Source organism: Neoarius graeffei, chromosome 17, assembly GCF_027579695.1.
Source record: "Neoarius graeffei isolate fNeoGra1 chromosome 17, fNeoGra1.pri, whole genome shotgun sequence".
Lineage (NCBI taxonomy): Eukaryota > Metazoa > Chordata > Actinopteri > Siluriformes > Ariidae > Neoarius > Neoarius graeffei.
The window spans coordinates 24,328,184-24,345,422 of NC_083585.1; the positions used below are offsets into that span (position 1 = coordinate 24,328,184).

The following is a 17,239-nucleotide window of genomic DNA, read 5'->3' on the forward strand; positions in this document are numbered from 1 at the left end:
TGTTAATTATAGTAAAGCTGAATTTAAAAAGTATGAACAAAAATAAAATCAAGGAGAAATCTCAATATTTACTGGATAATTAAAAGACTGGAAAATAAGTAGGTTGCAGCAGGAGCATCAGTTGGCACAAACAAGAAAAGATATTAATTAAAGAATAAATTAAGGACATACATGGTTAAATAGTACACTGTTTTGTTTTTAATCATAAACCAGGCTGATGATTGCTGTGATTATTGTAGAAATCAAGAAACAGTGGCATGTTGGTGTAGTGGTTAGCACTGTCGCCTCACAACAAGAAGGTTCTGGGTTCGAGCACAGTGACTGATGAGGGCCTTTCTGTGCGGAGTTTGCATGTTCTCCCCGTATCTGTGTGGGTTTCCTCTGGGTGCTCCGGTTTCCCTGACAGTCCAAAGACGTGCAGGTTAGGCTAACTGGTGGCTCTAAATTGACCGTAGGCGTGAATGTGAAGGTGTGTGAATGGTTGTTTGTCTCGATGTGTCAGCCCTGTGATGACCTGGCGACTTGTCCAAGGTTGTGTACCCCGCCTCTCACCCATAGTCAGCTGGGATAGGCTCCAGCTTGCCTGCGACCCTGTAGAACAGGATAAAGCGGTTATGGATGGATGGATGGAAGACACCATAGAAAATGTAATTGAACACTGTACTCAGTATCATGAATGCTAGGATTAGAAGTTGAAAAAAGAAAATAATATTGGATTTAGAATAACTATTACAAAGGAGTTCAGGTGAAATGTGTTTTAAAAGCTTTTTTGCTCACTTTAAATAAAAAAAAGGAAATAAATGAAGCGTAAGTCACCTCCTTTTCAGAAGGTGGCAGTAATGCACCAAGATGTTTGCCAACCGCTATAAACAGAAGACGAAGAAGAAGCGGAAGCCGAATTAACGCTCGGGAACAACATGGCGGCTCGTGATGCAGGTAGCTAATGGCTAAGTGAAACAAAAACATCGCGACTCGATGCACAAGTATATTATTGTTCTGATAAAAAAAGAAAGATGTTTATTGCGCACTGTAGAGTGGACCGGAAATAAGGCAATAGTAATTATCTTTAACACTTTGGACTTATTTAGCTCGCTGGCTAACGAGTTGAGCAATGTGGACCTGTTCAAACGTAAACATCCGGTTGCTGGTTCACGCATGCATGTGTCGTATGAAGGAGTTTGGTTTCAATTTTAAATCTCTACCGGCACCAGATTAATCAGGAGTTATCGATAGAACTGGCTTCTCTGGGTTATATTTTGGCCGAAGGTGTATAAGTATCACGCTGTGTTTAATTTCCACACACACACACACAGGATCTCAAGTCTGGAAGTTTGCTTTTGCTGGTTCGATCTGGATCTTTGGCTTAATCACAGATCTGATGACTCTGGAGATAAAACTGGGACCTGAACTGTTCAAGGACGATTTACAACTGATATTTAAATCGAGTGGACTGCAATTATCAATCTCAGTCTGACGAGGTCATAGCATGGGTTTGCTTCAGTTTATTTTCAGTGCTCTTGGAAAGTGCACTGACCTCATTTGCCTGCTTTTAGACATAAACTTCATCATCGTCAACTCATTAGTTCGGTTGTTTGCGGCGCTTGTGCATGTGATCAGCGTTTTACCCATGCTGCTCACTAATTCACTGTTGGAATGTGTGGATCTCTGTCTCTTCTGCATGATCACCATGATGGACAGCATGACTGTCGTGACCCATAATGTGGTCGGAGGCTGGCTGCAGCTACTTGGCGGAGTGCTGGAAAGCTGTAAAATGATAGGCTACCTGTCCACGCATTTACTGCTGCGCACCAAAGAGCTTCTGCATCGTGGGCTGCTCTCAGGACAAGGCTTTCTGCGGCAGATCTGCGAGGGCTGCGGCATTGTGTTCAGCCTTTTGCTTTACTTCGTCAACACCATCATCAATCTCCTGCTCATAGGAACACAGAACCTCTACGCTTTGCTGCTCACCATGGTCGAAGCTGTCGCCAGCCCGTTACAGAAAGCTCTGGAGCTGGCCTTGACTGTCCTTACCTTCTTCTACAGCACCCTGGTGGGCACTTCGATTCTACTTTGGACGCCGTGCAGACTAGCTGTGGAGTTTGTGAGCTCTCTGGGACACCTCTTAATCAGTGTCTTCTTGCTCAATTCCTATGGGCTGCTGCTGACCGTAGTTATAATCGTAAGTGCCACCGTCTACCTGAATCGTCCACTGTGTCAGAGAGGAGTTCAGCGAATAATTGACTATGTCGAGACAGTGCCTGCTTTGCAGCGGCTCCAGAGAACACGACAGCAGTTGTACTTGCTGGAAAGACACTTGTGGCAGTGCATAGCCTGGGTGCACAGTCGTCTTGGGCTTTGGATGACGTTTGCAGGAATGGCGGCTCTCAGAACAGGAGACGGGCCTGTTCAGGAAGTCAACACTGAGCAAGACCTGACTGACATGCCTGAGAGAGTGGAAATGAGGGATGCTGCTGCTGCTGCTGATGATGATGAGCAGCCCCAAGCACTCCTGCCAGCTCCTGAACCCCCGGACCAGGTGCCTCCTAGTTCCAGCTCTCGCAGGATCCTGCGGAAAATGGCGTCTGAGGACAGCTGTAAAGTCCCACCTGCTGACAACCTGCTCACGCTCCTTCAGGAGCAGGAGGAGAGAAAGAAGTGTGTCATATGCCAGGACAGCACCAAAACCGTTGTGCTTCTGCCCTGCCGCCACTTGTGCTTATGCAGAGACTGTACCGACCTGTTGCTGCAGCAACCCATCTACCAGCACAACTGCCCACTGTGTCGCCGCATGATCCTTCAGACCATGGACGTATATCTCTGAAGAACTGTTTAATGTTGATGAATCTCAGGTTAACAAAGCACAGCTATGTTCCCCAGTGTCAGCTGTGTTTGTCAACCAGGCTGTGCAGACTCTCTTGTCCATTCCACTGTGCTGAATCTTTTGCTATTGTAAATCCGCACGAACATTCCTTTTTTACGCACACACACACACACACGGTGAGGCTTGCATCTATGAGACAGCCCTTTTGTATGTGGGTTTTTTTTTCTCCCCTTTCTTTCCTGTGATTGAGCTTTTGTATTGATGCACACAAGTTTATATGGGAGTGTTGAATACGTGATTTGTAACTTGTACTTGGAGTAAGAACGGCAAAGATTATATCATGTTATTGCAATACAAATCCGTATGCACTATCCAGTGGTCTAAATGTGAGCTGTTATTAGGCACATATTTGTGATGCAGTACTCTAGCCTTATAATGTGAATGAATGGCTTGTTTATTGCCCGAAATCCTCAAATTACAAATGATTTTCTACAAATTCCATTTGTTGAAATGGTTTATCGATTTGCTCCGAGTGCTCTTGCTGGGCATATTGGTTTACTATTTCTGGAAGCCATTTTTTACAGTCTGGTGTTAAAAATAGTTGATATTCAATCTGTTTTGTTAATCCACTTTCGACATCGACGTCTTCGTTTAGCGTGTGCATTTGTGTCTTTCGGATAAACGCTATTGATTTGTGCGATATGACCATTTAGACATGATAAATCCAAAATCTTTAATGTTACTTTGCAGCCCCAATTCCAAAAAAGTTAAGATGCTGTATAAACTGTAAGTAAAACCAGAATGTGATAACTTGCAAATCATGGAAATCTTATATTTCATTAAAAATAGTACAGAGACAACATATCAAATGTTGAAACTGAGACATTTTATTGTTTTTTGAAAAATATATGCTCATTTTGAATTTCATGTCAGCAACACGTTTCAGAAAAGTTGGGACAGGGGCATGCTTACTACTGTGTTGCATCACCTTTACTTTTAACAACACTATGTAAACGTTTGGGAACTGAGGAGACCAATTGCTGTAGTTTTGAAAGAGAAATGTTGTCCCATTGTTGCCTGATGTACAATTTAAGATGCTCAACAGTTCGGGGTCTCCTTTGTGCTTCATAATGCGCCAAATGTTTTAAATGGGAGACAGGTCTGGACTGCAGGCAGGCCAGTTTAGCACCCAGACTTTTTTTTTTTTAAACTACAGAGCCATGCAGTTTTCATCTTGCTGAAAGAAGGAAGGTCTTCCCTGAAAAAGATTTTGTCTGGATGGCAGCATATTGCTCTGAAACAAGTGTATACATCATTCAGCATTAATGATGCTTTCCCAGATGTGCAAGCTACCCATGTCATGTGCACTAATGCACCCTCATACCATCACAGATGCTGGCTTTTGAACTGTGCACTGATAACAAGCCGGATGGTCCCTCTCCTCTTTAGCCTGGAGGACGTGGGGTCCATGATTTCTAAAAATAATTTTTACTTTTAATTTGTCAGACCTTGGGACAGTTTTCCACTTCACCTCAGTCCATCGTAAAAGAGCTCGGGCCCAGAGGTGGTGGTGGTGTTTCTGGATATTGTTTATATCTAGTTTTTACTTGCGTTTGTGGATGCAGTAATGAACTGTTTTCACAGACGATGGGTTTCTGAAGTGTTCCTGAGCCCATACAGTGATTTCCACTACAGACACGTGTCTGCTTTTAATGCAGTGTCACCTGAGGGCCTGAAGATCACAGGCATCCAATGTCAGTTTTCAGCCTTGTTTCTTGCATACAGAGATTTCTCCAGATTCTCTGAATCTTTTAATGATGTTATGTGCCATAGATGATGTGATCCACAAAATCTTTGCAATTTTACATTGAGGAACGTTATTCTTAAATTATTGCACTGTTTGCCCACGCAGTCTTTCACAGAGCGGTGAACCCCTCCCCTTCTTTACTTCTGAGAGACTCCGCCTCTCTGGGATGCTCTTTTTTACACCCAATTATGTTATTCATCTGTTGCCAATTAACCAAATTTTATTTTTTCAAGCATTACACAACTTTTTCAGTCTTTTGTTGCCCCTGTCCCAACTTTTCTGAAACATGTTGCTGACATCAAATTCAAAATGAGCATATATGTTTCAAAAAACAATAAAATTTCTCAGTTCCAACATTTCATATGTTGTCTCTGTACTATTTTTCAATAGAAATTAGGGTTTCCATGATTTTGCAGATCTTTACATTGTGTTATTTATGTTTTATACAGTGTCCCAACTTTTTTTGGAATCGGGGTTGTATTATATGAAATCGTGTTAGTCAGAAGAACCACATTCCTGATGAAAGCATTAATACTGTTAAGCAAATGAGTCTTGATAAAATAAATTATGAGCAAATAGTTTTTCGGGGTTCTTTTTACAACGAGACAAAAAAGAATATGCAGTCTGCATATTTACTATTCAACTCTGAGAGCACACGATCAGGGAAATATAAGTTTTAACCCCAGTGTTCTGTTTGCGCATCAACTACAGTATTATTGTTGAGTTATTCACTGCGTTATGTTGTTTTGGGCACAGTTACCAAATACAGCAAGTTAAACTGTGGTCTATCATATAATATAAATATTTTAATCCAGTTCAGTTTGGTTGATGGCGTTTTCTTCATTAGAAGCATGCGCAAATGATTCACTACATTTGCATGTACAAACTATTCTGTTCTTTGCCATTATATGGAAAGAGACAATATTCCTACTAAGCTGTTTACGTGGCTAATGAAAGTAAATATTCAACTAATATTCCCGTTTACATGCAGCCGTGCATACTCTGATTGTCTGGTTATTTGTGTATGACGCACAGAGCTGATCGTAAACATACAAGAGGCCGTGTATCGCAACCAAACTACCGTAAAACCCTCAATTAAGAGACACATTCTGAATGTGCTACCGTATATACATGACCAAAGAATGCTCCTAAAACCTGAATATCAGCACGTCCCATATGTTTTCATGGGGAAATGCCAAATTCAGAATAAGACCAAATTCAAAATATCCAAATGGATTATGCTGTTTACGTGACCTGTATCAAATACAGAGTGTTGTCCTATTCGGAATAAGAGTGAAATTAGTGTGCGTGTAAACATACTGCGGTGGGTTTCCCAAATGCCTCTTAACTCTTAAGAGTAGCTTAGCTAGGGCAGAGTGTGTTCATTGTGATGCTCGCTCTACCATGTAATGATTTTTGTGCTACGATGCTTTTGGGAAACTCGCCCCTGACTGTGATGGAGACTGGGGCCAGCTCAGAAAAAAACTTGAAGTAATCAGATGCTTAATAAAGTGACTGTGTTCAAACTGATTTTTACTTTAAATGTTCCTCTGAACAAGTTCAACATCCTGTGTAAACAAAACGGCTGTTTGTCGGTGCCAGTGATCAGAGAGAGTCAGAATGGAGGCTGCTTACTCATCTGGGGTGCGTTTCCCAAAAGCCTCTTAACACTAAGAGCATCTTAACTCGGAGAGAGAGCATTCATTGTGCTTCTCGCTCTACCATTTGATGATGATCTTTGTGCTGCGATGCTTTTGGGAAACTCAGGCCTGACCTTCTGATATTGCTGTGGATGGGTTCTTGTACAGCTTTGAAATATCTATGATGTATTTATCACTGGATATCATGGTTTGGAAGCTTTTTCGTCATTAAAAGCCTTAAAGGCTGTCCACCCTGAAACACAGTATATTAAAATATTGCTGATGTGTTCAGCGATTCTGTTGCAACTTTGTTGGGAGTGCTGTTTTTTCATTATTCTTGTGAGAAGTTCACAGGTGTTATGCTGTTGTTACAGTTAACAATTATTCATTGAGCCTGAGACGGAGAATTGTTTTAGAATAAATACATAGGCGATAATTTAATACGATGTTTTAAATAATTTCGAACTTCAAAAGTGGCATACAAATGTAATAAAGACTTGTCACTTATCTATGCCGAGCCACATGAAATACTTTGTTTTGAAATAGATAAAATAAATCACAGTTCCACCTCACCTTTGAATTGTTTTAGACCAAACTTCGTAGCATCTTTAGTGCTTTTAGGAACAGCATTTTCTTTCATAATTTGTAATTGTTCCGCATGGTGACTAAGCAATTGGCCGCCATTTTGCCAAGTCGCTCAAGGTGATTATCAAGAAATTGATCAAGAAATTCAGACTATCAGTGCGCGTGATTTTCTATTATCACCTCCGTATTTATACTAAAGGTAGGCATATCAGACGCTCGATGGCCGTGCTGTGAAAATCGTGCATGCAGACGCTCATCTAAGTTTCCAAATCTGTCATTGCTTGACTCTTGAATATTTTCTATCATGAATACTATCATTAAAAAGCTTATCTCTGCTTTCTAAAGAAATGTATCTGGTTAAGACCTGTTCGGTATTTTGGGAGTAACGGCAGGTTGAACAGAGTTCTCACACTGCTCGTGGGATATCAGGGAAACTGCTGGTGCTTTTCTTTCCGAGTCACGGGAAAGCGGTCAGGCTCTCTCTCTTCTGATTGGTTTCCAACTGGATTACTCATGAATATCAATCCGATAACTTTTATAGGGATGTTCTCTCGATCTCACTGTTTCTGATGAAGGATTCAGCAAAATTTTCCGTCTGCTAGTTTTGATGTTATGATTCACAGGAAACTTTGAAGCGAGTTTTCATAGCTTTACCTACTTATTTTATCAAATAAACTGATTCATGGAAATAACTATTTTTGAACATAACTAGTTGTTTTGATGAAAAAGAGTGAGATCTTAGTGGTCAGAATGAGATTTAAAAAAACGAAGTCAAACGCGAGTGTCAATTTCAATTCAGTTAATCGGAATTGTTGATTGGATGTGGCCCACGCAGTCCCCCCCCAAAGGTTCGCGTTGAAAGCTGTGAATATTATTTATATTTTTTTCATACACAGTGGTACTTGAAAGTTTGTGAACCCTTTAGAATTTTCTATATTTCTGCATAAATATGACCTAAAACAACATCAGATTTTCACACAAGTCCTTAAAGTAGATAAAGAGAACCCAGTTAAACAAACAAGACAAAAATATTATACTTGGTCATTTATTTATTGAGGAAAATGATCCAGTATTACATATCTGTGAGTGGCAAAAGTATGTGAACCTCTAGGGTTAGCAGTTAATTTGAAGGTGAAATTACAGTCAGGTGTTTTCAATCAGTGGGATGACAATCAGGTGTGAGTGGGCACCCTGTTTTATTTAAAGAACAGGGATCTATCAAAGTCTGATCTTCACAACACATGTTTGTGGAAGTGCATCATGGCACGAACAAAGGAGATTTCTGAGGACCTCAGAAAAAGCGTTGTTGATGCTCATCAGGCTGGAAAAGGTTACAAAACCATCTCTAAAGAGTTTGGACTCCACCAATCCACAGTCAGACAGATTGTGTACAAATGGAGGAAATTCAAGACCATTGTTACCCTCCCCAGGAGTGGTTGACCAACAAAGATCACTCCAAGAGCAAGGCGTGTAATAGTCGGCGAGGTCACAAAGGACCCCAGGGTAACTTCTAAGCAACTGAAGGCCTCTCTCACATTGGCTTATGTTAATGTTCATGAGTCCACCATCAGGAGAACACTGAACAACAATGGTGTGCATGGCAGGGTTGCAAGGAGAAAGCCACTGCTCTCCAAAAAGAACATTGCTGCTCATCTGCAGTTTGCTAAAGATCACACGGGCAAGCCAGAAGGCTATTGGAAAAATGTTTTGTGGATGGATGAGACCAAAATAGAACTTTTGGGTTTTTAAATGAGAAGCGTTATGTTTGGAGAAAGGAAAACACTGCATTCCAGCATAAGAACCTTATCCCATCTGTGAAACATGGTGGTGGTAGTATCATGGTTTGGGCCTGTTTTGCTGCATCTGGGCCAGGACGGCTTGCCATCATTGATGGCGCAATGAATTCTGAATTATACTAGCGAATTCTAAAGGAAAATGTCAGGACATCTGTCCATGAACTGAATCTCAAGAGAAGGTGGGTCATGCAGCAAGACAACGACCCTAAGCACACAAGTCGTTCTACCAAAGAATGGTTAAAGAAGAATAAAGTGAATGACTTGGCCATTCCAAAACAAAGTCCTGACCTTAATCTAATGGAAATGCTGTGGAAGGACCTGAAGCGAACAGTTCATGTGAGGAAACCCACCAACATCCCAGAGTTGAAGCTGAAGTTGGAGGAACGGGCTAAAATTCCTCCAAGCCGGTGTGCAGGACTGATCAACAGTTAGCGGAAACGTTTAGTTGCAGTTTTTGCTGCACAAGGGGGTCACACCAGATACTGAAAGCAAAGGTTCACATACTTTTGCCACTCACAGATATGTAATATTGGATCATTTTCCTCAATGAATAAATGGGCAAGTATAATATTTTTGTCTCATTCGTTTAACTGGGTTCTCTTTATCTACTTTTAGGACTTGTGTGAAACTCTGATGATGCTTTAGGTCATAGTTAATTATGCAGAAATATAGAAAATTCGAAAGGGTTCACAAACTTTCAAGCACCATTGTAAACACTATTTCTGATAAATACAAAGGCCTCCAGAGCACAAAGAGGGTATTTTGAAATAATATTTTATTATTTTTTGTGGCGACTGCCTCATAGAGGCAAAGTGAGGCAGTAGCCACTTTGTCATCGTGTTGTAAGAACATAAGAATGAGTGTAACAATAGTGCACTGCACATGCCCATATGCGTTACAGTCACCAGAACGTGGAGTCGTGATCTCATGATGGGAACAGTTGATCTCACATTATTAAAGGTACACGAACGAATATAAGAATGAGTGTAACAATAGCGAAACTTCGTAACCAATCAGCACACATCCTGATCAAGTTCGATTACCCGTTCTACTACTTGATAAACTTTGGAATCAATCAGAACCAGAAATGAAATAAGAGAAACCTCGTTATAACTTCGTAGTATCGGAAGATAATCAGCAGATAAAAAGAAACGAAATTCACCTCGTGGTTTGCCGAGGCTACTGATTCGATATCAAGTAAGTGGTGTTTATTTTAAGAAAATTTACCTTTTGATTATCACAGCTTATGTTTGGTCCTTATGAAAGGTTTTGTAAGGGTTTTTTTTCTTGAGCTTTTTGGCAGATATATTGAAAAGCCGATATCAAACTTCTGCTATTCGCGTTAATTTTTTTTCATTAATTTTTTTATTTTACGGTCTTTTACACTGCACTTGTGAAACAAAATGTGCTCATTAGTACTAAATAATGCTTCTAAGACACTTCATGAACAAGTGCTTTCTTATTATTTTGAAAATATAGTTCACAGCACTGTATTTTGAACAAAACACTAAACAAAATTGGTAACCAAAACACTACAAGCCCTGATGCTGCTCACAGCTTGGTGATGCTCGCAAGAGATGAGGTGAGTATAACTGATATGCTATATGGACATGGGATCAGAAAACTCATCTCATTATCTCATCATCTCTAGCCGCTTTATCCTGTTCTACAGGGTCGCAGGCAAGCTGGAGCCTATCCCAGCTGACTATGGGTGAAAGGCGGGGTACACCCTGGACAAGTCGCCAGGTCATCACAGGGCTGACACATAGACACAGACAACCATTCACACTCACATTCACACCTACGCTCAATTTAGAGTCACCAGTTAACCTAACCTGCATGTCTTTGGACTGTGGGGGAAACCGGAGCACCCGGAGGAAACCCACGCGGACACGGGGAGAACATGCAAACTCCACACAGAAAGGCCCTCGCCGGCCATGGGGCTTGAACCCAGGACCTTCTTGCTGTGAGGCGACAGCGCTAACCACTACACCACCGTGCTGCCCCTGATCAGAAAACTATTTTATTTATAAGCAGTAGCCACATGTACCCACAGGGTACTTATTTTTTATTAAGTGTACCGATTTAACATGTTTAGCATAATTAATACTAATTAAAAACCAAGTTGAATAATGTGTGTTTACTGATTTTTCAAATTTTGTATTCGGTATACAACCATATATGTGCCACCAATTTCCGTGTAAATATCTTGAAAGATAGAAAAGTTATTAAGAAAAAACATTTGATCTCATTGGTTAATGAGGCCCATTTTGGACCATGTGATCCTCATACAGAATATTACGGCAGTTTTCTAAAAATTAAGCCGTTTTTTTCAATCTTTGATTTGTAATATGTCAAGAACGGATAAACACATTTTAATTCTGGAACAAGTGTTTTGTTCTGCATTCAGTTCTGAATTCAATGTTCCAAGCAATCTGAATTGAATTAGAATTTTCACCTGATATAATTACTAATGGCATTTAATTGGAGATAAATTTCAACAGTCAAACATAATCATATTTCTCTCTTTACTCCTAAACAGAGAAAACGTATTGCATCACCTGCCAGGATAACGCCAGGTTATCCAACTGCCACTTGTACTTTTTTTTTTGGGGGGGGGCAAAAATCCTCATATAGATGTTCTGAATTTTCTCCAAGCTTTGATCACTCTACATTTTTATTAATTCCATGTTTATAATTTAGGATTGCTGAAACATTTTGAAGATTTTATGATAGTAGCACAAATGTGTGTAACATAAGTGACTAAAAAAGCCAAAGGAATATTGTTCACACACTCACCTGTGTATCTGGAAGATTAAATGTGCCATCCACTGTAGTTGACACATCAGAGCCAAAACGTCCCTGTTTAGGTTTCCAAGTCAAACTGTAAAATGTTTATTGATTTCATGCATCGCTTTGTATCTCTGAAAACACTCCGATGTGATTTATTTATTTATTTATTTTTTACCATGGGCTGTGTTTCAAATCAAAAACTCTACTGTTAAATTCAAAAGTATTTGCTCATCTAGAAAATCCAGAAAACTGGTACAGAAGGCAGGCCTTTCAGTAGATTTGAAGGCTATAATCAGTAGATTATACCGGTAGTGTTAGGACACTAACAAGCTAGAACAGTGCATAATTATTATTTTTTTGAGACACCACCCTAGTTGGGCGGCACGGTGGTGTAGTGGTTAGCGCTGTCGCCTCACAGCAAGAAGGTCCTGGGTTCAAGCCCCGTGGCCGGCGAGGGCCTTTCTGTGTGGAGTTTACATGTTCTCCCCGTGTCCGCGTGGGTTTCCTCCGGGTGCTCCGGTTTCCCCCACAGTCCAAAGACATGCAGGTTAGGTTAAGTGGTGACTCTAAATTGACCGTAGGTGTGAATGTGAGTGTGAATGGTTGTCTGTGTCTATGTGTCAGCCCTGTGATGACCTGGCGACTTGTCCAGGGTGTACCCCGCCTTTCGCCCATAGTCAGCTGGGATAGGCTCCAGCTTGCCTGCGACCCTGTAGAAGGATAAAGCGGCTACAGATAATGAGATGAGACAACCCTAGTTTGTTTAGCAGAGGCAGATGGATGGGGTCAAATTGTTCACTTTTTTTTGTGTGTGTAATTTTCTCTTTATTTAGCCATAAGGTCACATACAATATAGGATATTATCCTTCCATTTCTCATTTCTTTCTTTCTTTCTTTACACAGTAGTTTCCTTTGCAAAAACTAAAATAGGTAAACAATTCAAACCCAAATAAAACCATTTCTAGCAGAGAAAACCCAAAAAATATCCATCCATAATCGTCACAACATTGTGTGCCTGGGCCATTTTTTGAACATTTTTATATACAATAAAAACAATTAGAACATAGGGGTAAGTTTCACTGTTTTCCTTAGAAAAGAATTAAAGAAAAAGAAAAGTGACATGCATAAATACATTACAGGAAGATGCCTCAAGCAAAATCTGATCTTAAAACCACTTGTTCAACATACTCAGTCCATCTAAGCCAGATTCTAGAAAAGTCGTCAGTCTTTATTTTGAGGGAGTAAGTCAACTGTTCCATTGTGTATATATATCATGAATTACATCTAGCCATTCTCCTATTGGAGGAGGGTCTGACTTTAACCATCTTCTTGATATTGTTTTTTTACTCGCCACCAGTAGTATAAGTAACAACTTTTTATCCCAGTAGTCCCAACAATCAAGTGAAATATTTCCGAAGTATAAAATGTCAAATCTACAAGGAATGTCTACTTCAAAAATCTTGTTCAGGTGAAAGTGGATGTCTCGCCAGTATGGCGTTGTTATTGGGCAATCCCAGAAAACATGAAAGTGATTGGCCTCATTTGCCCCACAGGCCCTCCAGCAGGCAGTGCTAGATATTTGTATGCGCTGCTGTAATGGTGTTATAAAAAATCTCTAAGTTTTTCCAGCTATATTCACGCCATGTGTTTGAGCATGTTGTTCCCCATTGTAGTTTCCACAGATTTCCCCATTCTTCTTCAGATATTCTAAGATTACCTTCCTTTTCCCATTTATCCTTAATATATAGAGTGTTGTCTGGACTAGCTTGACGTAATGCCTGGTACAATCTAGATACAACCTTCTTGCAAGTTATTGAATTATTAGCTCCCTGGAATACTTCTAAAATACCTGTCTTTTGCCCCTCTATTGCTCTAGCTATATGTTCCTGAAAGTATCGCCTAAACTGAATGTATCTATAAAAATCTTGGGGTTGTAATCCATTCTCTTGCTGCAACAACTCAAAGCATGCCTTTATTTACAAATGTGTGGTAAGTAGTAAGCCCCCCCTTTAATCCAAGTCTTGAATCTGGAGTCCAGAATGTTAGGGGAGAAATCCGTGTCATAAGCGCACCATCGTAATATTTTTAGAGTATGTTCCAATTCACAAAGTTTTATCTTCTGCCATATTTTCAATGTAGTGTTAATCCAAGGGTTGTTTTTTTTCTACCATATTATTCATCAATTTACTGTCTGCCATTATAGCTGCTAAGGGGATCTGAGGAGTCCTATTGCTCTCTATATCTTTCCATCTTGCTGAATATGATGGGTTGCTCCAGCACACTAAAGGTCTTAATTGGGCTGCAAAATAATATTCCCGCAAGCAGGGAAGGCCTAGACCACCATAGTCTTTGTGCAATTGAAGAGTTTTATACCTAATCCTAGGTTTTTTACCTTGCCACAGAGATCTTGATATCATTTTGTCCCATTCCATGAACTGTTTTATGGGTATGTCCACTGGGAGACACTGAAAGAGGTATAATAATCTTGGTAGTACATTCATTCTTATACACTCCACCCTTGAGTAGAGACCAAGGAAGGGAATGATGCTCCATCTCTGCATGTCAGATTTAGGCCCTGTCCACACGGCAACGGATTCAGGTGACTCCGATACAATTGCTTATCGTTTAGGCCTGGCGTCCACACGGCACCAGCATTTTGGGTGCCCAAAACGCAATCTTTTTGAGAACGGGTTCCAGAGTGGAAAGATCTGGCAACGTTGCCGTTGTGAAGTCGTCTGGATGAGTAGAACGGATTTGTTTACGATGATGTCACAACCACATGACTGTGAGTGCTTCACGCCGGGTAGAAGTGTAATGAACTCGATGCAAGTTGTCAACAAATCCTATAACTTGGTTCATGAAACGCGCTTACAAAATATTTTCACTGTGAATATTTATTGTGTAATGGTGCAAAGTGAGAGAGAGAGAGAGAGAGAGAGAGAGAGAGAGACTCTGCCCTTAGGGCAGAGTCAATCCCGCCAGCAAAAATAGGGAAAAAAAGGAGCAATCTCACCTCTTCAGATGTGGGTTTAAGTCCTACAATACATTCCTCAAAAAGGGCGTAGAACAACAAATTAATCCATCAACGTGTATCATTCAATTTATTCCGGACCATTAAAGACGCCGCCTTCCGCGTAGAATCATACGTCATCCTCGCCGCCATATTGGATAGGTCAAAGCGGAGAATAAACATTCATGTGCTGCGTTTAACTGTACCAACAGGTTTACCGTCCAAACGAGATCATATGGGATTACCTTTCACAGGTGAGAAACAACAAATTAATCCATCAACGTGTAGTATTCAATTTATTCCGGACCATTAAAGACGCCGCCTTCCGCGTAGAATCATACGTCATCCTCGCTGCCATTTTGGATAGGTCAAAGCGGAGAATAAAGATTAGCTGCGTTTAACTGTACCAACAGGTTTGCCGTTCAAACGAGATCACATGGGATTACCTTTCACAGGTGAGACTGGAAAAATACTTTTCATTGTATTTGGTCATTATGATGTAATTTTACAAACAGATTTTCCTGACTTTGTGGCTAATATGAAGTCTCGCGCATAATAGTTTATGCGCATGCATCCTTACTTCTTCTATTGTTCTGGTGTCGCCGAAGGGACCGGCTTACAGCGCCCCTAGAGGTGTGGCATGTGTATTGCATCATTTTCAGCAAGCGTTGCGTTGCCATATGGACCTGATATTTTACTGATTGTTGCCCATTTGGACGCGATATATTTTTAAATAACATCTCGTTGCCGTTGTCGTGTGGATGTAGCCTGAATGTTGTTGTTTAGTGGCCCATAATTCAAAGTGGATAGTTTTGTAATATCTTTTGGGAGATTAACACCAAGGTATCTTATATGATCTGCCTCCCATCTTAGTTGGTACTGCCCTATCAAGGATCTGGGTGGATCAAAATTAAAAGTTAGCACTTGCGTCTTCTGAACATTTACTTTGTATCCAGACAGAGCGCCATATTTTTCTAATTCAGTCATTAGTTTAGGAAATGTTAGAGTAGGCTCTGTTAAGTAGACTAAGACATCATCGGCAAAACGCGCTAGTTTATGTTCCTCGTTGTGTATAGTTATCCCTTTAATGTCACTATTCTGTCGAATCCACTGACTCAAGGGTTTGATAAATAACGCAAAAAGCAGGCTGGACACCCCTGCTTGTTCCTCGTTCCAGGGTGAATGCCTTTTGCAAGAGGTCCATTGACCTTAATCCTAGCAATAGGGCTGTCATATAGGGCTTGGAATGTGTCAATAATTGATTTATGGAAGCCAAATTTTGTTAAAACTTTGTACAAGAAGGACCACCTAACAGAGTCAGACGCCTTCTCCGCGTCCAGACTTACCAGCATTGCCTCTGTGTCTTTTTGTATAATGTGATTAATAATGTGAAGTGTTCTTCTCAAGTTGTCCTGAGTTTGCCTTTGCCTTATGAAGCCAGTCTGGTCCGTATGAATTAGGGAAGGTAAAATCTTATCTATTCTATGTGCCAGTATGGATGTAAATCACGGGCGATTGCTCTAAGACAACGAGGGAGGCTCAGCCTCCTCTAAAAATGACGAACATCGTGTAGGATGAATTGCGCTAGGCTTATGTTATAGCCGACCTTATAACATTGCTATTTCAGATCCAGAATCATAGAAATATATGTGCTCAACCCAACTACAGTGCGAAATCATTCCGTTATAACTTTCCCCAGTTCGCCTAATGTGTGCGTGAGTTTTTCCCCCTCATGACAACGCGATGCAGCCCAGCCTCAGTGCACTTCAATGGCATTTGGGAGCTATGCGCTTTTCAATCTCAAAATGCAAGACGGTTATTGGACAAATACTGCGAAAACACCCGCCCCACAGACTCCCAGCCTCACAGTGGGAGGGACATGGCAGTTTCCGCGAGGAGACTGGTGATTGGTGAAAGCGGCTGGATATTTTCTTTGATTGACAGCTCATTTCAACTATAGACAGGCAGCGGTGAATCTCAGTTCAGTCCCATGCAGATTCGCAAGTGCTGTGGTGTATTGTAAGAGATCAGCTTACATTTCGATTTCATTCATTACATACGGTTTCCACCAGCTTTTTTAGTTTGTATATATTTTCATTGTAAATATAGTGTTGTCAAGTTTGCTATCTTAGTTCCAGAAATTTCATTTATTTGAGTGACTGAACTTGAACTTGAGGGGGCTAGTCAGCTAGCAAGAAAGCTGCGCACGGATGCCAAGCATTGCTGATTTAATTTTGGCGAAGCCATTTGCCAGTCTTCCTTTCAAGGAAAAAGTGACCCACATCAACAACAGTAAATAGGCTACTTTAGTAATATGTCATGGATGGACCAAAAATATAGAATCTCTATTTAAAATGTTTATGCTGAGTGTATTATATTGGAATATATATTTTTCTGGATATGAATTAAACACAGCTACAATTTGGAAAACATTTTTAAACAAAAACACAGCCGAGAACATTTCACACTACAGACCTGGATTAAAAGTGAAGGGTTATCAAAATTGTCAATAAAACATTTCTCAGTCAAAATAAGTAAAATATAGGGAAAGTGTGTTTGAATGAAATGTGTGGCACCCAGCTCTATGTTTGGCTCCCCAAGGTCAGTGCTTGTGCCTATTCCAGAACACTCTGCTGTTACTGCTGAGGTTCCTGACAAAGAGCTGCTTTCGATAATGATAAATTTTTAAACAACATGCCACAATTTTAAAATATAAAATGTTAAAATATACCCCCCCAACACCACCATCATGTATATTGGACAGTAGGCTAATGGGCCAAAAGAACC

The 17,239-nt window shown here is 40.5% G+C and overlaps 2 protein-coding genes across 3 annotated transcripts in view; one reads left to right on the forward strand and one right to left on the reverse strand.

The window, feature by feature from the left end:
- The window catches only part of c1qtnf5 (C1q and TNF related 5), a 72,568-nt gene that overhangs the window by 37,337 nt on the left and 17,992 nt on the right, over positions 1 to 17,239 (reverse strand). The gene's annotated exons all lie outside the window — the stretch shown is intronic.
- rnf26 (ring finger protein 26) lies at positions 893 to 3,317 on the forward strand. The gene has a single exon (XM_060943858.1). The coding sequence runs from the start codon at positions 1,487 to 1,489 to the stop codon at positions 2,819 to 2,821; it is 1,335 nt and encodes a 444-aa protein (XP_060799841.1). The 5' UTR covers positions 893 to 1,486; the 3' UTR covers positions 2,822 to 3,317.